This window comes from Lepisma saccharinum, chromosome 3, assembly GCF_977018435.1.
Source record: "Lepisma saccharinum chromosome 3, izLepSacc3.1, whole genome shotgun sequence".
Classification (NCBI taxonomy): Eukaryota; Metazoa; Arthropoda; class Insecta; order Zygentoma; family Lepismatidae; genus Lepisma; species Lepisma saccharinum.
The window spans coordinates 129,856,074-129,881,099 of NC_139231.1; the positions used below are offsets into that span (position 1 = coordinate 129,856,074).

The 25,026-nt window shown below is 38.8% G+C and overlaps 1 protein-coding gene across 10 annotated transcripts in view; it reads right to left on the bottom strand.

The window, feature by feature from the left end:
- The window catches only part of RhoGAP71E (Rho GTPase activating protein at 71E), a 188,275-nt gene that overhangs the window by 85,393 nt on the left and 77,856 nt on the right, over window positions 1-25,026 (bottom strand). The window contains exon 1 of one of the 10 annotated variants that reach the window (XM_083119389.1): window positions 8,111-8,294. The exons of the other annotated variants lie outside the window; for them this stretch is intronic. Within the exon in view, the coding sequence (XP_082975515.1) occupies window positions 8,111-8,157 (47 nt within the window). The 5' untranslated portion in view covers window positions 8,158-8,294. Of the gene's footprint in view, window positions 1-8,110; window positions 8,295-25,026 lie in introns of those variants that run through there. 10 annotated transcript variants of the gene reach the window in all.

Below are 25,026 nucleotides of genomic sequence, written 5' to 3' on the forward strand. Positions count from 1 at the left end.
GGCGAGTTCAACTGTGTCGGTTGTTGCATCAAAAATGCATCAACCTTTGATCCATTTCGAGTTGTGTACGTAAATTTTACAAGTCATATTTGAAATAATTTTACGGTCAACTTCCGTGCCCTAGTTGAGAATAATCGTATGAATTCTAGTAGCAAAACATGTTCCACAGTAACTCCCTGACAATGTGGTTAGTTCATACTTGCATTAGAAACACTAGGAAGGCACTGCTGAATGCACACGTGACAGAGAATGTGCTTGGCTTGACATTTATGATCTGCAGGTGGCATCAGAATACTGATCAAACACCTACTGCAGGCAGGTGTGCGTTTTGTCAGTCTTTCAGCACAGTGAACAGAAGGTTGTGCAACATTTTCATTGTTACGGAAATGAAAACGTGGAGATGTTGAAAAGGGTTTCCATCAAAAAGACTGCCCCACTTTCAGGTACACACACACAGGCATGCATTTAAACCATCGGTATTTTTGTTGCTTAGCGTCGGTTTTCTGCCACTTTTGACTAATCGTGACGATGGGGATGGGTTATGGTCGTATATGATATGATGAAGGGACACTCGGAAAAGAACACCCATGGCCACGCCGGTATTTGAACATAGGAACTTCGGTAGCCAGATCGAAATCAACGTGAATGATCTAGGGAGTGCACAACTTTCATATCCGGAACTAATGCCGAACCGAAAATGCCATCTGCCACGTAAACAATCTTTTAACATAGTCATCACTGGATATTTAGTACATGTATTTTTTTTCTTATCAGACAACATATTTTGGGAATTAATACCCTATTTAGTAGAAGTCAACGAAATGAATAGTATGCATGGCAATTGGCAAGAAACCAAATTGCAGAAGAAAACGTTCTTCCATTTTAATCACCTGTAAAGCACGTTAACAGAGACGCAGGAAAGGGGTCAACAACTGGACTTGAGACTATCAGTACGATGCAAGATATCTGCTATTTTCAGATAATTCCGTTATTTGACGTACTGTCTCACTTTGCCAACTCTAAAAATAAAGATTAAACTAGGTGCCCGGTGAACATCACAAACAGTTGTATCACTTTAATATCTAATGAAAAGAAATAGGCGTGAAGGTTTGGGGCACGAGAGAGATATTTATTTAAAAAATTCTGGAGGTTCGGTAATATTTCCAAAGCTGACAACGTAGAAAATGCTTCAATAAGCTATTTAGATAAGCCACGTGACATTTCCCCTTACGGTAATACCTATAAGTAGAGACATGAACTTTTTGATGTACACGTACCAAAAAAATGTGGAAAGCAAGATAAATGTGTGACATTGCCTAGCAACACATGAGGTCACCCACCACGTTCCTAGTCCCCTCACGAAATGTAAGCAAATTATCTATAAATATTGTTCCTTGCATTGAAGATATTTGCAAAATACTTTGTGCTGGTCTTGAAACTGGTGCTTGTTTATTTGGGCTGAAATTTCAGTTTGCGAGCAACCAACATTGATTTTTCGATCCCATTGCAGATTTTTCAATGTGATGCAAAAACTTGTTTGGTCAAAAATTGCTGGTTGAACTAAACACCTAAGGTCTTCCGCCTTTTCTTTGAGTACTATTTTTTCCCTTAACAATTTTCGAACACTTTTTTTTATCGAAGGTTGGCGTTTCCCGTAAATATATTTTTTCTCCAAAAAGCACTGGCTATGCTCCTAAGGTGTAGATATGTTTGGAAAGGTTAAAGAGACGAGATATCAGGTGTTCTCGAAGCGCCGAATAACTTAAATTTTTCCTTTTTCTCAGAATAACGCCGAAATTTACACTCATGCAAAATTTGAAACTCAAACCGTGGAGACCAATGCTCTGAAAACGGATTATTTTAGAGTACAATAAAATATTTAGGGGGGGGGCATAATCTTTCAGAAGAAAAATCTGGATTGTGTACAGGCAACACTGACAATAGAAACAAACGCCTTCGTGGTAGAGTGATCGTCGTAACGCTCTACTTAACCAGAGGCTTCAGGTCTAACCCTCGTTACGGAATGGCTGTAACATGCTTTGTTCCATTATGCATTTCATCAGTTATTATTATTATTATTTATTATCTCAATCGGGTTACAATTAAGCCATACAACATTTCATTTAGAACAATATTAATACAAATAATGACTTGATGCCCATCATTCATCCTCGTTGCCGCGACTAACCCTACAGGTAAACAACTGACGCCAAGTAACGGAAATAAAATGAAAAGTAGTGAAAGTAACACAAGGAAACGAACTACAATTTTTGTTGTATTCTTTGAGTTCTGTTGGTTTACAATGGAAGTTTCATTTTCCTAATTTTTAGTGCATACTTACTTATCCGGCACTACATTTCTGGATGAACCTTTGATATTAACCTATGAAATCTAAGAAATGTTATGTGTGTGTAAAATGCCAAAACTTCCGTAGTTGTAGAAATTTAGATTAAAATTTAGCTTACCTTCTGGCTTTTATGTATTCAATTTCTGTTATATAGCGTCGCTTTTTTTTTTTTTTGTCTTTTTTCACGGCGACAAGAATGAGTAATGATCAGATGAAATTGACGAAGGAACCCTCACAAAAAACATGCATGTTCAGGTCGGGACTCGAACCTGAGAATTTCGAATCTAGGACAATTGCGTTGAAGCCAAAATCACGGATAATTGCTATGATTTTGAAGGTGAAGGTCATTTTACAAATTAATGGTAGGACAATTGCCAAAAATCAGCACCTAACCTAACAAAAGGCGCCACAGAACTAATAATGCTGTAGAAGGTTGGGACAACAAAATAAATTGGTGGCTTGGAAGACCGCATCCAAATATTCATGACGTTCTGACCTGCCCCAAGAGCCAAGCAGAAGACACCAACATCAAGTACATGTGGATGGAACTTAATCTGGAAGGTCAGAAAAGGAAGAAGCGTGACATTAAAATCGACGAGAGAATTGAGAAGTGTATTCGCACATATGAGGAAACAGGTCACTTCAAAAGCTGTGTGTTTGCTCTAGCCCATTCAAAAACTTGATTGAATCAAATTCCCAGCCGAAAATATCAATATTTCCCATAATTCTCTTGTAAGAGGTATTATATGGGGTGTTAAGTCACCCTTCTATATGATAAGATTTAAAATGTCCTCGCAATTGTTCACCCACCCTTCCACTTCTGTGTTCATCGCAATTGTCCGGCTACAGGGAATTTCAGTGGCGAGATCGAATGTCGACCATTTAAAGCGCTCGCCATCGAGCCGGCAGACTTTATATATTAAATGTAATCAAATATAAATATATTTATATATGTGTATGTTAATATAAACCCGTTAGATTATTTTCTGAACTGTCCTGTGTATAGTCATCGAAATACGAAGGATCGTAAATCCGTTTAATCTCATACAAAACGAAGCATATCTTTCCATTTGGCATTCTCGTTCAAGTGTTGCCTTTGATAAAGGAGAGATTATTCTTGTCTCCACACGAGTAGCCAGAATGGAGAAACGTAATACCAAGAATCGCACAGCAGCTCCCCTTTTCGACGAAAACGAAACGATTTCTGGGAGAAAGCTGAAGGCTGCACATTTCTCCCGAAGGCAGCTACTGTGGCGTTTCACCGAACGCCAGAATGTATGTAAACGACTTGCCCTTACAAGAGCGCAGTCTGTCTTAATTTCCAAGACCGGAACATAAGACACCCAAATGTGACGAAACAAATCACCTGCTTGCAGGCACGTAACCAGGCGGGGCCTCGGTTGGCTGATCCCCCCTCCCCCGAGGAGCTACAAATATGTCATTTAAATTGTGAATAGTGGTAATGAATCCTCAGCAGGATTAAACACTTGTATAATAAGTTGTAATATTCTGATAAATTCATATTCAGGGCTTCTATCCCAAGCTACTATTTCGCTCTTAGATGGCGGTTGCTGAAGAGGGATGCCCCCCTCCCCCTGCAATGCCGTGTTCTCTCCGCCTCCTTCTCGAAGATCTTGCAAAACCTTGATCAACAAGTTGTGCTCATCTACGTTAATACGGTGAAAGTTTTGAAAAAGTTCATACTTTAACCAGGGACGGCTAAAGATAAAATTTTCACACCTACGAGGTTGATTTTTGGCGCCCCCTAATTTCTGCCCCCCTTACTTTTCACCCGGGTCCTCCTATTTTCCAAACCACTCAATAAAGAAAAAGTAACCATGTTATAAATTTGCGGTTTTAACGATGAAAGTACCTTAAGTGTTACTGTTAAATAACACGTTTATTGTAGGTTATGTATTTATTTAATACCTACATAACGATATCAAAATAACAGTAATCTCTTGGCATAAATTGCTACATGATATTGTAATTACTATGGTATGCAGCAGTAACTTCAATTATTTTCTGTCTCCGCAAATCCAACTCTATAAACAAATAGCTTCGCTTCTATAACCAGAAGAAAAAAAAAGTTTTCGTGTTACTCAAGGGGGCACCCCAATTTCGTGCCCACGAAGGCGGCGTCGCGGACAAATGCCGGCCTTAAACCGCCCCTAACTTTAACACCTTACGATTTGGCACAACGAGGAGCTGTATTTCGTAGAAATTTAAGCGAAAAATTGAGCTAGATCAGGATTCAAATCTGGGTCTCTGGCATGTCGTGCCATTGCTCTATCAACTGACCCAACGTGCCCGTATTGACTTCGCCTGATATTTAGCTTACCAGAGTTGAGGTCTGGTTGCATACTCCATTCAGGTGTCCGGTGATTTTTTTTTTGTGCAAATTTTCAGTTGTTTTTTTTAATTGGGGAAAATTCATATGCTTTCAACGGATTCATTTCATTTGGAAAACTCTGGCAAAGTTTTATAGGGGATATAAATGCATATTTGAGCTTAATGTGCACATCATTACATGCAAATACAATGGAAGTAATTTTCCCCTTTTGTGTCAAGAGAAACCTGTATGGCCTAACTGTGTGTTTTAGTTGGGTCAAGGACGTTCAGTAACTACAAAATACTGTTGCAAAGATGGACAAAACCACCCTCCCAGATCCCACCAACCAGCAACATTTAATAGAAATGAGTCACAGTTTCAGGCGCCAGTGACAGCAGGAGGGTGGCATTATTTCTTGATGCGTTATCTTCGAAATTCTGTGTAGGTGCCTGCTTGCCCGAGTGGCAATTCTCTGGGAGGATAAAAAGGGCATTTCTTCTGGTTGCAAATGTTCATCCTTTGGGAGGATGTTACCACAATAAAAGATTTTTGGGATGTTTCTGCTTGTCCTTCTAATGCATATAAATAACTCCCCCCTCTCTCACACACACAGTGCTTTTTTCTGGCGGTGTGCAACGGTACGTCGTACCGATAGCTTTTCATAGCTGAGAAAACTAATAACATTTTATTTTAACGAAAGAAATGTGTGTGTGTGATACACGATGATTTATGAACATACCAGTTTTATAATGAACTCAATAACAAAACAACTTGAAGAGTACCGGAAACTTTCTTCCCAGAAAAAAAAACACCTGTATATTATATTGAAATTGTATTTAAGTGTTGTTAACAGATTTACCTCTTTATACAACACCGCGCGCGCGCGCATATACATATATAGGGAGAGAGGGGGAGGAGGTCATCATAAGGGGTATTCCACGGGTGGGGACGCCCAGACTTAATTTTTGCCATGAAAGTAAGTAATCTATTGAACATTTTTCTTAGTTTCAGTACAATGAATTATGAAACTGGACACACAACTACCCTTAAAAAAGGTTTAATTTTAACAAATGAGTTACTGTAACCTTTCCCATCCGTAGAATTTTTCAAATACCACAGTGGACATGGACAATGCATATGCATAGTTGGGATTCTCAGAAATAAAAGTGTGGAGAAACTAACCGGAAAAGAACCGCTTCCAAGCGATGACACATTGTTCTACCTGCCATCCTGCACAATGACCAGCATGTGTCGCCCTCGTTCAGGTGGCTGCTTCGCTCTTCCCTTCGATAAAATTGCCTGCGGGCGGCGCACATGCAAACAGCTCTTACCGGAAGTGACTCCGTAGCAAAACAAAAGGTCGATAAGCCGCCTACTCCACCAACAAACCAGCTCATGGGGCTTTGAGTGTGTATCTAAACTAACAAATTTACGAGGGCCGTCTTTGTTCGTTGGAACTATCTTCGCGACCACATTCTGGCCGGACAATTCCAAGATTTGCTTCGTTTTCACGGCGGAAAGCCCCAATTTGAAAAAAGCAATTGGGAGGAAAGATTGACGAAGACGTGACTTTCGTGCATGTGCACGTAGACAAGGTTGATGATAAAGGCACGATCAATTCGCGTTTAAGAAACGTACGTTCTGTGTACTCGTATTTTCTTACTTTGCGTTTTTTTCTGATTTATACACTAATAGTGTATAATAATCATTAATAGCGACGATGAGAATAAAACATGATTAGAAAAATTTATGAAGGAGCACACGCAAAGAACACGCATGCCTTTTCATCTTTAGTTTTCAATGGGATTGAATATTTGTTTTGAAGTCCATTTTATGCACAGGTAGACTAATCGGGACTGGACCTGCAGTTACGAACTACAATGTACTTCCATCGAGAATTGAACTCCGGACCCCTGGAGTACAAGGCGGCGACGTTACCACTACGCCATCGTAGAGGCAGGTAAATCACGGGACTCGTTGTACAGTCACGGACACCGCCGGCTTATGATGAATACATTGACTTTCAATGGAATCGTTAGAAGCCGGCAGTGTCCGTGACTGTACAATGGTCAAGGTTCCACTTTGAACTACGTTCAGCCTGATTAGCCTATCTGAGAATAAAGTGGATTCAAACTTTAGGACACACATTCTCAGGTCGGGACTCGAAAACGTAACCTTTTGTGGTGAAGTAGTAACTCAACGTACTTTGTTGGAGACTAAAATTTATGTCGTGCAATATTACACAAAAGATGAATTCCTTTGCAATTCGATGCTTTCTTCAGATGGAACTGTGAATTTCAAATGGCACTTTTTCGATTGCACAGTTACACTATTTCTACTGTTTCATTACTGCAAAGGGAAGTCATTTGCACACGAAAGCACCGGTAGTACTTTTAGCTGTTTGTCACTTACTTGCCAATCTGATTTGACCACGTTGATGATAAAAGATTGTGAATTTATTTAATAATTGTGAAAATAAACTTTTGCCTCATCTAAAATTCGAACCCATGACCTGGTTACGTAACGCATGAGAACTACAACACGGCACGGAGGCATTGGGGGGGGGGGAGGTTAATAGGTTAAATTTGAAGATTTCATAAACCCCCCTCCAAATGGTCATGGTTCTCAATTTGTAGATTTTGCAATTTTGCAAAAGTAAAAGGAATGTATTTAGAATACCGGAAATGACTGACGTAACTTTGAAGTTCAAAAAACTAATTTGTACATTTCAAAGACAAGAAATATTAATTTGGCAGCAACTATGTCGTGAAAAGTCACTGCTGTCTGAAGCGTTCTTATTGTAAGGAAAACGTATACACGTACAGCAAATTAAGGAAAAGCGTGGAAATATCTTAATCTAGTTAAACGTATAAATAGTAACACGGTAAGCACAAGGAGCGTAATTATAATGCTAAGAGCACCAATTGGATTGAATTGTTCTAAGTTCATTATATGCACAGATAGGGGATTGGACCTACAGTTTAAAGTGGAATCCGAACCATTGTGCAATGTGCTTCCACCTTGTATCGGATCCGGAACCCCTTGATTACAAAGCGACAAGAGCACTAAACTTGACCCACTTAACCTATCCACATAAGTAATAGAGGGGTGGGGAAAATAGTTCTGGAGAAAAAAAACGCTGTAAATAACTAATAAACCTATTCAGTATATGCTTATACACATTTACAGAATTAGATTCATGTAGAAAACTGATGCTTATCGTGATAATATCGGGAACTGGGGTTAATAGGTAATAGCGAATATGAAAAACGATGAAACACACAGATTGTATACGATCCTATGGCCCCGAATTGGTAGCGCATCACGCTAACCACTTGGCCAGATTGTAATGAAGGTTTTCTGTGATCGTATTTCGCGTAAAACTGTAAACGATGGGTTATGTAGGATCTGTCACTCGAATGGGAACTTACCGGCCTATCTTCCATTTCCCGTCAGCACCACAATTGCAATCTATCATGATATCCCGTGGATCTTGGGGAGCTGTGTCATCTGCGATTTCATTCCTGAAGGATTCCACGATTCACACAACACTCACGGCAGCAAGGACCCAACCAACTTTTATCGTGCAATCAACACAACACACTGGCAGAAACGGAACTGAGCGTCGGAAGCCCGCCACGGTCGCTCGCTACAACACTCGAAGAAGGGTTGCCAGCTGCACGCCCGGAAAATTCACCATCCGCACGCAAAAATCGATCAGCTTTGCGCTCGAAGGGAAAACGCCCACACGGAAGCGTGATGGACGCTGCCATTGCTCAAGTTCCCATGTTTACATCGTCGTGGGGTGTGGAAGTGAAAGAATGTGGATATGCATAAACCCTAGAGAGTGCGGAATAGAGCGATACACGTTAGATCGTGTTACGTTATTTTAAGTGTGGGGCACACACCGGGCGGGCGTCCCCCCTTTTTGTTACTTTGAACTACTTACCGCAGTCTGTACCAAGTTTTGTGGGTAGGCGGATGACACGTTGAACTCTTGCAGTACGAACGGGGTGTGGGAGAAGGATATCAATTGTCAGATTTTTATGTCTTACTGTTATTTGTGTCCTTGCATGCAGTATATGGAAACACAATTAAGCTTTGTTTCCATGTTACAAAAACACTAAATCCGCTGACCGAGCCAGTTTAAATCACGTAAAAAAATAGTTTTTTTAGTGTGAAGAAGTACCTCACGATATGTTTTATAGCGCTAGTCTTTCCAATATTTGTAAAGGTATAGCAATGTTTCTTGGTCGTGGAATTGGCATCAAGATGAGACAAATCTCGGACTCGTCTCGAAGTCCTTGAACGAAGTTTAAGATTGATTTGGTGTTTTAAGTCCACTTTATGCTCAGTAAGGCTAATCGGGACTGGACCTACAGTTCAAAGTGGGATCCGAACCACTATGTGCCTCCACCAGGTATCGAACCGGGGATCCCTTGATTACAAGGCGACGACGCTACCACTGCGCCATCGGGGAGGTCCCCGTTTAAAATTAAGATGAAACAATGACTGCTTCCGCCTAAATCAAAATTGCTTTTTCTGTACGAGAGGTGTGAAGGAGGGCTAGCGAAAGGAAACGAAGAGAGGGAAAGTTTGATGATTTTCTCTATTTTACTTCGCTTTTCTGCCACCTTTGGCTAATCGCGAATATGAGGTTGAGTGATTATGATGAAAATGATGAAGGGACACTTACAAAGAACCAGGCACGTATCCAAGGGGGTTCATTCCAAACGACATGTATCACATGTCCCTTCGGTCTGAAATCTTCCTAAGTGGAAGATCCAAGTCACAAGGATGGGAAATTAAGGCTTTGTTAAGGTTAGGTGCGGAGGCAGGCGACAGAACCTTGCGACAATATCCTAACCTGCAGGAAAAACGCATCTTACTTCAGTCTCCAATACAAAATGATAAAAAATTCTGGGGAGTTGATTTTAAAAAATGTGTCCGAGATAAAGAGTGGCGTGCCCAGGATTTTTGGAAGGGAGAGGGGTTACGCATACTATTTTTGGTGGTCAGTCCTCATTTTGCCATATTTTTCTGTATTTGGCGTTCTTTTTTGAAGGAATACTGGGTCATATAGGGTTATGACACCCACCAACCCTCCCTTGGGCACGTCACTAGAGATAAATGAGTAAGCATTTGATCATATTGGGGGACGAAACATTAGATGTGTTGGGAACGGAAGAGTTTTCACTGTGCATTAATTGTTTCGCGATTCGAGAAGACTTCCTTTGTTTCGTGCCGATATATGAGAAGAATGCGGAAGCTGTGACAGACAGTTTTGAACACTTGAGAGTGCCCCAGTAGTGATGTTCAGGCTCGAATCGGAGAGAAATATTCGAGAACTGTCTGCGTCCAGTTCGCATCCCACAATTTGAATCTCGTTTTCTAGAGTTGATTCTCCATCCCATTTATGTGTAACAGCTTCATAAAAACACTCAAAGACACCATACATGTTCTGATGCCTTATGAGAAGAAATGGACAAACACATATACTGAGATGGTTCCGGCATGGAAACAGAGGAGTCAAGTGGTGACAAAAGTTCCGATTTCATGTTCTAATTAAAATGACAGCCTTAAACAGTGGCGACGATTTAGGGGATAGTTGTTCCCCATTTTTTTTTCTTCCACACTATGTCTTGGAACCAAATTTGCACCACTGCCTTAAACATACATTTGTGAGGTTCTATCTATACCCCTTAAAAATGGTGTTCAGTCCCTTCGAAAGGAATTCCTGGATACGTGCCTGCAAAGAACAACCATACCCAGGCCGGTGTTGTAACAGAGACCTCAGGCGTCGTGGCGGACTGTGCTAAGAGAGGGGAAAGACTGGGAAGGGAGAGAAAGAGTGATGAAGATTAGAGGCTGAGGAAGGAAACTGAAAAAGAAAAGAAAACACTGGACGCAGATTGTGGAAAAGACCGACACACACAGAGAGACAGAGAGAGACAGACAGACAGAGACAGACAGACAGACAGACAGAGACAGACAGAGACAGACAGACAGACAGACAGACAGACAGACAGAGAGAGAGAGAGAGATGGACCCAACCAAAGCAAACTAAAAGAGGAAAATCTGAGAAATGGGCCTAAATATAGGAAACAAGGGGGGAAGAGTACAAGGATGTATTTAGGGGGGTCAAGGGGATTAGGGGCCCGTCGAAAGACTTATCAAGTACTAAAATTAAATAATATATTCGTTTAGGCTTTGTTATATAATTTCCTCTGAACATATTGGAAAACAAGGATTATGTTAGGATCATATGGCCTTGAAGGATACGAAAGACGTATTTAGGGGGCCCTGACGCCCCTACCCGAAAGACTTATTAAGTACGAAAATTGAATGAAAATTTACTTGTTTAGCATTTGTTGTATAATTTCCTCTGAACTTATTGGAATACAAGGATTATATTGGGATCATATGGCTTTGAGGGACAGGACCCCCCGAAAGACTTGCCAAGTACTAAAATTAAGTAATGAAAATATTAGCATTTGTTGCATAATCGATGGTTATTAATTTCCTCTGAACTTCTTAGAAGGCAAGGATTATATTGGGAGGGATCATACGGCTTTGAATGACATTGCAAAGAAGATTTATGTACACTACTACTAAAAATAATATGCATAAAATATTAATCAGAAACTTACTTTTCTCCAACTACATGTAACATCATTTTTGTTATTCGATAAGTATTCAATTATTCATCTATTTGACATTAATTTCATTGCCAGGGCACTTGTTTTTATGTAAATTATTCCGATCTTAACTACAGGTAAGCTACGTAATGAATATGCGCCGTTATATCTCTATTCTTATAGTCTTTTTACCTAATCGTGTAATAATAATAATATACTATTAATTTATGTATTGTAATTAGTATTAATTTTATTTAATATAATTATTTTAATTTAAACATTATTATTATTATATTATTATTATTCCTGAGACACTTGGTTCGGACCCCCCCCAAACATATTTCTAGATACGTGCCTGGGAAGAGACTATAGAAATACAGTGAGAAACCTGTGGGTGTATCTTGAGTAAATACGGTCATGTCTATATCTCTCTCTCTCTGACACAACATGTTTACACTCAACACTCCTGGATATATATATTCTCTCTCTCATATCCAGACATAGATTGGGTGATGGAAGATTATAGTGATTGGGTTATGATGAGGGATTCCTAATGTACATGTACTCTGTACACTGAGTCATGGAAACTTCGGGATTGTAATGACCCCATAATGGACACCTGAAGTGTTCGTGACCATACATTTACATCCTCGTCGAGAAAAGAATAGATCTGGAGTTCACCTATCGAGACGAGAATGGGAGACAGTCCTTCCCGACTTTGCCAAATCTCGTCTCGTCCCTGTACGACCTCTACTCAACCGTAGAAGAGAATTTAGAAAAACGGACCATTCCGTCAGTGACTGAACCACGAATTTAGTACGGGTACTCAAGGGGGAAGCAGTAACTTATTTTCTTGCAGTTAGAAGTCAAAGTTATATTTTCGAGTAGACGAATTTAACACCTGTCTGAATGTTATCGAAACTGGTTCTTCAGGTGAATAAATTCTGGTGGTGGTGGAGTGGTTAAAGCACGAGATTAACAGTAATTGACATTTCAGTCGTGCGTTCAAGAGATGTCTTCACTTCAAGACGAGAGAAGTCAGTCTTCCTAATATTATCATCATTAAGTTGGGCCAACAAGCACAGTGCACGCCACTGCATACCATCGTCCACAAAAAGCCTAGTTTGGATTTCATGTTCCGTTTGGATTTGAATTTTTTAATATGAATTTTATTACTCAATATAAACCATGAACATTGGTATTTGGAGGATTCAGTACAGTTGAGGCAAAAAATATAATTACAAAATTTCTGAATTTACAAGGTAAGTATTCACTAACGCTATGATATTCCTGATTTAATAATATTTTTTTAAAAAAAATTGTTTTGAACCTTGTTATATTTTCTGCTTTTTTATCATTTGATAGGTTGCTGAATATTTTAATTGTCATCTGTTCGGGTTCATCTTGAACGAATGTTAAGTTTGGTGAAGTATGGCTTTAGAAGCAGTTTATTTTGGGTGATATATGTATGTTTTATTGAGCTTTGTGGCGTAATATTTTTTCTCGTATATATTGCCATTTCATATACAATATGTACACTGAATGGAGGGTTAATATTTGTATTTCTTAAATAACGTTTTGCACGATTCACTAGTCTTTATTCCTGCTATAATTCTAATGGCTTGCTTTTGTTTTCTAAATGATTTTAAACTTGGCCATGAATTCCACCAAAATTCTATTGCATAATTTATTGGCGAATGAAGCATTGCATATTATACCTGAATTAGTGAATTTTGCGTATATATAGTGAATTAATAACTTTATGGTAATTTTACGAATACGAAAATATATGATTTACATCAGTAAAAGTTTTAAACAATATGGTTTGGTTTAACTTTATGTGAAATAAAGGACAATAAAACTACTTTTAATTATGCCTAAAGAGGGTTATCCAGTTACCTTGATGGTAACGAATCTAAGACAACCTTGTACGAGTCGAGACTAGGCAATATGTATTATTCTTATCTATCATCGCCTTTCTTCCACTTCTGGCTGATCATAACTAGATCTCGGATCTTAGGTTCTTAACCTATTTTTTCCTTTACAGTTATGTAAGAAATAATACCTTATGTTAGCGTTTTGTTAAACGCAACAACTGATGAAGTTTTATAGTGCCTAAAAAACTATTTTGCTTGTTAGAACCTATTTTAGGTTCTTGCGCCTAAATTAAGCCTTTTTTTGGGTTTTTATATATTTTTGAAGGTTTTACAGGATTTTTATGTCACACAGAGGCATTTGCTTTGTTTGGTCACGAAAAATTTCAATGACGAACGTGTTTGAAACGTACTCTCTGTCGATTTCCCTTCCTCCAAGTCCCTGGTGATTTTTCAAAGCTCTAAACAAAGCAAAATATCTGGTGCCACTGTCACCTGTACAACCCAAAGTGGTCTGATTAGTTTGGTGTTGCTCACTTTCGCGTCACTAGCGTTTTGTGGCATTCAACTAACATTTCAGCATTGAAGTTTGCACCACAGACTATGTTTTTGTTAAAATATTATTCTCAGCATATAAGATGATCCTCACAGACAAAATTGCGGAGTTTGACTGTGGATAACATGGGAAAGGATTGTTGCCTAACTATTGTTTGATTGAGTTGGTGTTTTAAGTCCACTTTATGCACAGTAAGGGTAATCGGGATTGGACCTACAGTTTAAAGTGGGATCCGAACCACCATGTGCCTCCACCGGGTATCAAACCCGGGACACCTACCACTGCTCACGCCATCGGGGAGGCTACATTGTTGCCTAACTATACGGCGAAGAGTGGATTTTAATAGTAAATTTCCAAAGGTAAGTTCTGCTATCGCCGTAGGGTTAGGCAACACACATAATGTTATGCACGATAGTGCGTATTTCAGGATATAGGTGTCTCATTTTCATTGTCTGTGACTATTCCTAATCAGCATTTTTCAAGAATTTTGAACTATTTTAAGTTTTTTTGAACCTACTTCAGGATATTTCGCGCCTAACTTTAGATTTTTAGGACCTATTTTAGGATTTTTAGAACCTAAAAATCCGAGCTCTAATCATAACAATGAAGATGATGTCCAGACAGGACCTCTAACCCGGTGGCAAGATCGTGTGGTAAGCATATACATATAAAAAGTCACCAACCAGCACACCAGAATAGCAACTTGGGGAGCAACAGAAAACAGTCTTAGATTTGAATTGCTGACCTAGCAACACTGCTTATGTATACGAAGATAGGGCATAAGCATAACCAGGTGACAATGACGTCATCGGAGACGCCGTCAAGTTCATTTCCTCGCATCAAGGTTTGAGGATGTCAGAACTCAGGGTTTATGCTCTGCTAGTTTCCATTGATGAGATTAAAAAGTGTCTAGCTTAAATGAACTCCAACGGGGCATGTGGCCACGAGACAGATGTCGAGCCAAGTGTTACAAGGCTTTTGTTATTGGTACACAAAACTCTGGAAACAGTTGTTCTGTCTTTTAAACAAATCGGCAAATGGCATTGTCCCGCAATTCTTGATCACAAGAATATCTATGATATTCTAAAGTCTCTGAAATGGATCCGCTTAGAATTTCTCAGATTCAACAACGTGCGAATAAAAAATGCGATTTTAAATCTTCCACATTTTTACATAATTAGCTTTTAGCATATATCTAACATATTTTAGTTAGTTTTACATATAATTTCCATATTTTTCACACATTTCCGACATATATTCCATATTCCATGCACTACACTGTATTAGATACCAAATATTTTCGTTCATTCGTATTCTGTTCGTATTGTACTCTGTTTATTTTAAATCTTATCAATACACAATACATCTGTTATTCTAACATTGTTGTTAATAATAACGAATGCAAGCTTAAGTTTTAGCGGTGAAAGCCATTGCATATTTTAAATATATTCCCATTATTTCATGCGATATTGAACACAGTTTCAGTAAATATAGATTCACATTTCTGCACTTTAAAAAGTTTGGTAATCGATTGATTTGGTAACAAAAAATAAAGCAAATTTTGTATCTGAATTCCGTATTTTAATTAATGCCCTGTATGCCTAATGCATTCATTTTATTTAGCTAGTTGAGCCGCTTGCCAAATGAAAATTGCAATTTTCACAATTGTAAGCCCATACTTAATTCTATATTTTGATTAAAATTAAATAGAACAAATTCAAACTAAAATCTTCAGATATATAAAATACAAATTCGATGGCAGTTACCAGAAAATAGAATCCCGTAGAAGCCTTCTCAAATATTATCAACAGCTAATTTTCCTTCATAAAATTGTAAGCAAGCACACTGAAGCTCCATTCGTCCTGTCACAGCTAGATTTCTACGTTCTCTCAAGCAAGTTACGGCCTAGGAAGCAACTGTTCAACCGTCAACGCAGTAGAACCAATGCAATGGTAATATCGCCAATTTGGAACGCGTGTAAAATATTAACGACATTACTAAAATTGAAAACGGTGTGCAGACAATACTACAACATACGAAATAAAATTCATGACAGACGCATTTGTTAGAATGAGTGTTTTCGTTTATGTATTACGCTGATATGCATCAATGATTTAATTACCTTCATTGGGTAAACCACCCTTTACTTTCAATTGCTTAAATAAATAAATCATCGAGTGGGTTGTCTGGCTGTTTTAGCGTATTTCTAATCGTTTCCTTTCGTCGTAAACTTACTTTCTGTTTATATATATCACGTCACAAATGCAATAATACATACATTCTCCTGATTGCTTCAAATTGAAGTTACTTTATTTGGGGGGATGCTAACATCTCTGCAACGCTCGAAATTAGACTGACATTCGGCAACTAATTCAAAATTTCAATTACATTTCGAAATGCGTTCTCGAGTTTTAACGTTCTAGTTATCGTTGGAAAAAAATTACTGATTGATTGGTTGGGTTTATTTCACTTCGCATTTCTGCCATTTTTGGCTAATCGCGAAGATGAGGATGAGATCAGATGAATGAAGAGAGAATCACAAATATATATGGAAGACAACACTTCCCCAATGGCGATTATACTGGCTGAGTCCAGACGCCAGAGACTTGTTAGTCTGCAAAATGCAGTCCAGGGTGACATTTGGGTGCCTTCAGAGAGGGACACCCCAACTGATGCCGCTGATGTAATAAGACAATTTAATATAACTTGTATTCATTGTATTTGAAAATCAAGTTCTGGACTTTCACCTTCTTCTTCAAAAATAACACTGGAAACAATAAGAAATCTAAGTTCTTGGAAGCCTTAAAACTGTAGAGTGACTTCAAGAGGAACTGACACGGAAACTATTGCGATTAGGCACACGAAGAAACTTGTTACTATCTGAGGCAATTATGCACTATCTCGTCGAACCGCCCACTGAAATATCGATTACGAACTGTGTTCTGAACAAAGGGAAAGCATTGCAACTCAGCTGGTCTGTAAAATTTCAATCTCGAGCCTCGTTTCGTATTACGGCCACGTCATAAAAACGGAACGAGTTAGGAGAATGGTTAACACAGGGACTTGCATTCAGTAGCGGCAGGTTCAGACACCCTGTGGTTTTGCTATAACTCTCGGAAAACGCTGGGAAGGTGTCATTGAAGAGGGCCATGGATACTTCCTTGTCCCTTCTTTAGTCGGGCTTTCCGGACACCACGGTGACTTACGTTGTCACATTACAATCAAGGATAAAACATTAAAAATTTCAAATGCTGACAAAGGCAAAATTTATTGTATAAAAATATTCACTAAACACGTAACGTTTCCACCCTCTAACAGGGTCTTCCTCAGACGAAGATTCACAATAAATTCACAAAAAAAGCATTTATTGTGAATATTCGTCTGAAGAAAACCCTGATAGACGGTGGAAACGTTAAGTTTTCAGTGCATATTTTTTACACAATAAATTTTGCTTGGTCAGCATTTTAATGTCTTATTAACATGGAAACAAGGCTTAAGGCTCGGCTGGACCTATGGCATGCAAATGGGCGAATCTTTTCAAATATTCCTCTCCATTCGAAAAACTTCTTGGATATTTCAAAATATGAAACATTACATCAGCTTAGAATTCCTTCTAGAGCATTGACTTGAAATTTCGTGTAGTTTTCTTTCACTGTTGTCTAGAAATTATCAATAGTTTTGTGATTACATAACTCTATTAAACTGTTGATAATATCTAGACAACAATGAAGGAAAACTACATGAAAATTTACGTCAATGCTCTAGAGGGAATTCTAAGCTGATGTAATGTTTCATATTTTGAAATATCCAAGAAGTTTTTCGAATGGAGAGGAAAATTTGAAAAAATTCGCCCATTTGCATGCCAAAGGTCCAGCCGATCCTTAACAGTGTCACAATCAAGGAGTTCCGGATTCGATTACCCGTGAGAGGGGGATGAATAACATACTCCTTCCCTCCCCGAATTAATTATACACACACACACACACAAAATAATGTTCTTCCTTCTCTTTATCTTCCCGTCTCAGTTACCCTAACAGTATAACCAAGTTACTCATTGCTGACTCGATAAATGGTAATCTTGAGACGGAAAGAATACAATATGGTCACCAGCAATACCAAATACGTACTTTTCAAATCAAGTAAAAATTCTTTGAAAACTTTGTGAACTGAGAATAGTACAGTATACAGGAATAAGCTGGCCAGACAAACAACATTATCAATAAGGGAGAAGAAACCAGATTATCCAGTAAAACAGGAAAAGAGAAAGTTATAAGCTTTTCCTGTCTCTTTTAGTTAAAGTGCCTATGAAAATTACACTAACAATGTTCTTGTTTCCATTCACCTTATTTTTTCCTTAGATATGTTAATTGGATGCAATGTATTGTGAGCGAAACGGCCGATTCTTCGGGAAAATTACTTATACGAAATAATTTGTATTTGAAAGTCTTTCTCCGTTTGAAAGAAATTTTTGACTGGGGTTTTCAAGGTTTTTAAAAGTTTCTTATGTTGGGTTTGTCATTGTTCCTTGTAGTGTGCCAAGGAATATAATGTGGTCATTCCGCATTGTTTTCTACTTTAGAATCATGTGTTTATTGGCTATTGTCCAAACGAACTAGTTATAAAGTCTAGGAGTGTTGCTATCATGACCCCCTTGTAGAATCTGGCCATTTCTTACCCTTTTTCTAGTCACGTTTTAGGTTTGGAAGTTGGCACACCATTTTCAATGAACAACTCCTTATATGGCGTCCAGGAGCAGCGGTACTTCAGTAGCAACAAAATAAAATAGGAATGTTTTTAAGTGAGACACTGTATATAAAAGGGAAGCATTGCTGTGACTTATTCATGTGCATTTTTGTAGTTGATCTTTTAATGTTCAGCTTTGCATTTCTTCATTTTTTGGCTAACCATGACATTGAGGATGGAGATTCGATTAAATTGATCACACTCGCAAAGAACACCTATACCCACGGCATGACTCGAACTTGAGACCCTCCAGTACTCAACGCCACCCACGCGACTATTTGTAGTCACGGGTACATCTGGTTGTATAGATCCCACCGAAAGCAAATTGAATTTTTAAAACTTACAAATGTTCGTGACTGTACATAGGAAATGCATTTTTGAGAAGGTCCAGGTTAGGAGAAAACTAAGTTGATTTTCAAAGCGATTCCGGTCTTCGTGGGGAAATACATCCTTCATAGACTAGGTAGCACACGACCATATCGCCCAACTATTGACAGTCGCCATGCTATTCATATGAAACTTTCAACATTTCTGGTTAATTACACAGAAAAAAATGACGCCTGACGCTTTTCCCACGTTATCAGAGAATGGAATTTATTGAAGATATTTCCGATACGAGCTTAAAATACTCTTCCGGCACGGTGAGAAAAAGTTTGACGTCCTTAGTCAATAATAAACAACGGAGTCTCTTCTAATTGCTGTTCTATTCATTCTCTGAATGGTCGACTATATTCGGCCATGCTCGCTCTTCTCTTTAGAATGGACGATCGAAGCGTGTGAGCAGTGTTGCCAACACCGAAGTCAAGATATTCCCTTGATGTATGTGTAAAATTTCAATTTTCCGTCCGATTTTCCCTCCATCTCAGGAGATCGAAATCATCGATAACAATACTGAAAGTATTTATTCTGGTCTTGCCACACGGAACGCCCAGGTGAGATTTCCGGGGTGAGTGATCTCAGATGGGATTTTTTCTGGCAATTTCCCTGCATAAGCGGCTCTGGGGTTCATACAGACTGATATATGGGTACCTGGGAGCAACTCTAGGAGGTAAAGGCGACCGGAGCGTAGTGAAGATCACACCACCTCTACTACGGCGGAGGTTTTTTTTATTACATGTCAAAGTGAGGCATGATACTTTACCTTGGTGGTACAGTCAACGGCAAAGATAATAGCAGAAAAATTGTCAATTGTTATTTTCATTACTTTTTCGTTTTAAGGAATGAAATTCTGTTGATTCGAAGCAGGTACTGTCCTTTACTTATTGACGTTTTTATTCGAATTCATTATCATCATATTTTGTGAAACAGACAATTCTCCTACCATTGCCGTTCGGTGTACCTTCCTGTATATGTGTGTGTTGTAAATGTTATTGCAAAATAATGACATGCTAAAAATAATCCGGTAAAAGATAAACATATTTTTAACACTTCCGAAAAAAAATTGGAACCTCAAATCTGCCCATTTCCCGGCAAAATAGTACTTTTTGCGCTGGCGATCAACTAAAAATTTCAATCGGTTAACCGGATGCACATAATCGACTATCGACCGATTAATCGAATTTTAGCCAATATCAAAGAGCGTTTATAACTTTATGCAAAACCAATTAATATTTTAATTTTTCCAATGTATAATGTATTTTTTTCTAATAAATCCATACTCTATGAAGAACAACACACATTTTGTATTGATGTATATCACAACTAATTATGTTGTCCTATGCAAGAAGGAAAGAAGCACCGGTTCATGCTAATGACTGATCAATCATGTGATAGTTGAAGAGCCTACATCACGAAATGCTACATATATTTTGCCCTACGCAGGATTCAAAGAAAAATTATGTATCCTCAAACCTTTCATTACATTTTAATCGAATCGATTAAACACATTCGATCGGTTAATCGGTTCTAGTAACCGATTATGTAGACAAACACCTGTGCTGTTTTCATTAAAAATTATGATTCCCTTTGTACCCATTTTTCCCTCCGGTGAGGGAAATTTCTCTTCGTATGGAAACACTGCACCCGAGTGGCACGAGTCGACGCGACCTACATTTTCATCGACCCAGCCACGTGGTCCGCCCAGGTCACGACCCCGCGCAGGCTCACGCGACCTCGCACAGCAAGAAGCAGTGTTGCCGAATCTCTGAAACGAGTACAGGACAAATGAACGACCTTGTGACGGTCGAAAACTGAACTGATTTAATCACATTAATTATCAACTGTTTGCCGACCCTTTTCTTAACGTTGCTTTGAAGATTTTCCATTGCATCTGTTGTTAAAATTCTCGTCGAATTTCATTCATTCATTCATTCATTCGTCGCGTTAGCCACAGAAAAAACTACCGAAAATTATTGATTGATTGGTTGAATTAGTTATTATTTTACGTCGCTCTACTGCCATTTTCCGATAATCTGGACGATGAGTGATGATATTGATTATGGACACAGGAATCCAAGCGTCGTAGCGCGCTGTGCTAAACACACTGCCACGGAGAGTCTCATCTAGTACTACCCTTAGTGCGAATTAGGGCGTTTCTTGCAAATAATATCGGTCAAGATGTTTACAATACTTTCAGTTCTCAAAACTCACCGATTTTATGTTAACACCCTGTTTATTCTGGTGTGAGAACATTCCCTATTGTTAGATGACGGGGTTTACGTTTCTGTATATAACTTTACTCCGTTCCGTTAACATGTTAATTCAAAGTCTTGATGACAACATATGGCACAATGGATGCCCAGTTGCTTCATTCTGATGACTCATAGTGCGGATTTCATGGACATCAAATGGTACGACAAATTGTATAATTAGCCATCAAGTGTTTAAGTGTCTGAAAAAAAACCTGATAAAGAGCTTATCTAACGCTGCAAGAAGATAAAATTCTGCAAGGACAGAATGTTCAACTCTTGAATAACTGTCTTGGTTGACTATCTTCTTTTGACTTTGCGGAGAAGAGACAGAGTTGAGATATATTCTACCTGGTGATGTTAACACTCTATAGTGAAAACTGAACTATGTATATGGCTACACTGTCTTCAATACTAATCATTTATTGCTTTGAAAAAAAATTAAGTTTTGGTGTGCCTTGAAACATTTGTTGAGAGGTGGATATGACATAGTTCCAAGTGGAGTAGGGGTGCAAAATAAAATATTTTATAATTATCATTTTACATCTCTTTTAAAAGTTGTTCCAAGACAAAAATTGTAGTCGGGGGTCATTTTAAGTGAGGTTTGCATTTATCACTTCGGTTTTTCACGAGTTCTTTCTGCTTTCATTTGAAAATTTTGATCTCAAAATTTCGGGAAGGGTTGTAGCCCCATCAGCCATTGCGTACGCCAGTGCTTTCAAATAATTTTAAATTTTATACAAATTTAAATCCAACAATATAACGATATTTTCGGTTTAAATTGCTTCCTGAACTCTTCATTGTTATAGCTTTTGCTTCAGAAATAATAGTAATAATGATCAATTTTTTTAACCAAAAATTTACTTATTATTTTATTTTTGGAGAGAGACCTGTATACGATATACAACAATAAGATGAGTGAATATCCATCACAACTGTTCTTTTTCTTCATTTTTTCATATTTCCAACTATTAATAGACTATTCTTAAATGCATGATTATTCTATTTTACGCTCCTGCTTCAAGAAAAATCTTTCAACGTTTGGGTGAAAGTTTAGTCATGAAGTTTATGCATGGTACAGTGGGATGCACAAGCACTACGAGGCGAATTGTTCACCAATATTTCTTTGAAGAATGGCATTGGGAGGATGGGGTCGACTGATCGGTTTAACGTCTCACGATGCTCTCGGGTAATCGAATATTTTGCACTCTCTGGTGAGAGCCGAGGATTTTAGTGTTGAATCATCAGCTTGAAAAACAATTGGGGAGAAACTTTTAAGGAACAGTAACAAAATAAAGTACGTGCAGGAATATAAGAATATAACGGCAGAGATGGGACAATGTCCGCCAATACTGTCCGCCAGATGGGGGAATAAGTAATGTTAGTGGCAACAGTGAATATGTTTGCACCGTTTCATACATCATATACAGGAGACAATGCTGTTGGCAGAGATGTCACAAAGCTCTTATTTTGAGTTTTGTATCTAAATCCACTTTATGCGCAAACAGACTATTCAGGTGTGGACCTATAGTTTAAAGTGGGATTCGAACCTCCATGTGCCTCCACTAGGTATAGAGCCCGGAACCCCTTGATTACAAGGCGACGACGTTACCACTACGACATCAGGGAGATCTTCATAGCTCTTACGATCAGATTGTTTTCTGGGGAAATTTTATCAGCTATTTGGGGGCCTGTGCAATAGGAAACGTCAGAGAATTTAGAAGGGGACCCGGGTGGCAGATTGCTGGGGGGAGAGGTTACACAAAAAAATTATTTTTAAAGTGTATTTATTGTATTAATAAAGACATTGTATATTGATCGTCAACTTTTTTCCTAAAAAAAATATATGCGGTGGAGGTACATAGCGGTTCGGATTCCACTTAAATTGTAGGCCCAGTCCCGATTAGCCTATCTGTGCATAAAGTGGACTCAAAAAACAAATTCAGTCAACCACTGTACCAAAAAAACAATGACCGTGCCTTTTTGCGTCACCACTGGGGGTCTTCAGGTGTACGTAATTAAACTCCTGCAAATTCTAAAAGCGAGATACTTATTCAAAATTTCAAAAGATGTAGAATTATGCCGAATAAGCAGAGTCGACCACTCTGCAATACCGTGCCTCTCCTCGGAAAACGAAGCTACCTAGCCAACCCTGGTATCGACATCGCTTTTACCCCCGGTGGAATTGTAAAAATATGGTAACAAAGTGTGAGGGTTGGCAACACTGCAATCAACAAAACGTTGCACGAAAGGACAAAATGAAAGAAAAAAGTAGAGAGATAAACCCAGGATTATATAAGCTCGAAAATGTCAATAAAGAGAAGTAGACATTTCTTTCTCTCCTTGAGAGCAGCATGAATGAGAACTCGGACCGGAAGTGTATGTGCAACGATCGATATATCGACCGCACGCAGCAACAATGAAACAGAGTTTGCGCGAGAATATTGCTCTATTCACATACACACAAACAGCGCCTCTGCACCGCACTGGCATTGCCTCTTATATTATGCGAAAGAAAAACAAAGCGACATCTATGCCATAATTCACTGAAATTTCGATCATTTCGAGAATCGGTGTTTTTTTCTGTGCGTGTTTTTGTCTCGCTCGTGACAAACATATACGGTTCGGTAACACTTTCCTGGGGGGAGGGTCAGAGGGATATCCCCAACAAATTCTCGGTGGGGGGATAGTTTCAGCTATACCAACAAAAGATAAGCAATTGGTTTTGATTTCAAATATACTTTACCAAGGATAGTATTGAAAGGAGAGACAAAGAACCAAGGATAATGTCTGTCTCTGTGTGTGTTTGTGATGTTTTATGCTTTCTCTCCTCGGGAGTGGATCTGCAGTTGAAAGTGCGATCGTTTACTGTGCAGTGTGATTAGACCGAAGATCAAACCGGGATCCCTTGATTACAAGGTGACAACGTTACCGCCATGTCAATTTCCAGGGAGGGGATCAACTGGTTCGCCCCTCCTACCCCTGCGACATCAATGATCAGGAATTACGTTCAACCTGATAAAGAGTTCATTGTGTTTTGATGCCTCTCACAACAACGCCCACCTGCCAGTTAGAATCTACGCGAGACATCTAGCGGCAGTCTTGCGAATCAAACTAACATACACTCTCAGCTGCGTGGAACGCAGCACCGCACAGCGGGTAAACGCGAAGCAATTTGACTCTCGACTCAAATCGAAATTTCAAGCCTCTGTTTACACAATTACGTCGGCTATTACCATATAGGCCTACTCGGGGAAGCCTGTTATGCGCGGATCGGAAATAGGCATACCGACCCACTTCCTTTCGAGGTCGGCCGGCACAATTTTAGCAACACGCCCACACAAAAGCTGGGAAACTGTCTAGTCATGACAGCACGGAAGTGCAACAATGATTCGACTGAGAAGATCCGGAGATAGAGGTCGTCGACCGATTCAAAGGAGCGACAACGAAATAATCTGAATTGTTCCTTCTGTTCCCTACGCTCCTACGCGTACAAACATGCAGGAGGCATGGTCTAATCTATCAAGGGAATAAGGCAATACTCTCTTGGTATTGGCTGTCAGCGATTTATGCACCCACCAAACCATAGGCGTAGCTAGAACTTTATATTTGGGTGTGTACAAAAAAAATGAGGTCTTGTACCTTTTTAATAGCATATTTTGCAACACAATCACTTGGCTCTTTAACTGCACTGATGTTTGTAAAGGAATATAAATTCACTAAATGACAGTGTTGGACATTTGTGAATATATGTAGTAGAAAAAATCAAATTGCATAGAAATTACACACACACAAAATGTTCATAAATGTTACAAACAAATACATCAAAATACACGCCGTCTATAAGAAGAGACGTCTGCCAAAAGGTACAATGTTCTTAAACTCATCAGTAACTTCATTTACATCAAT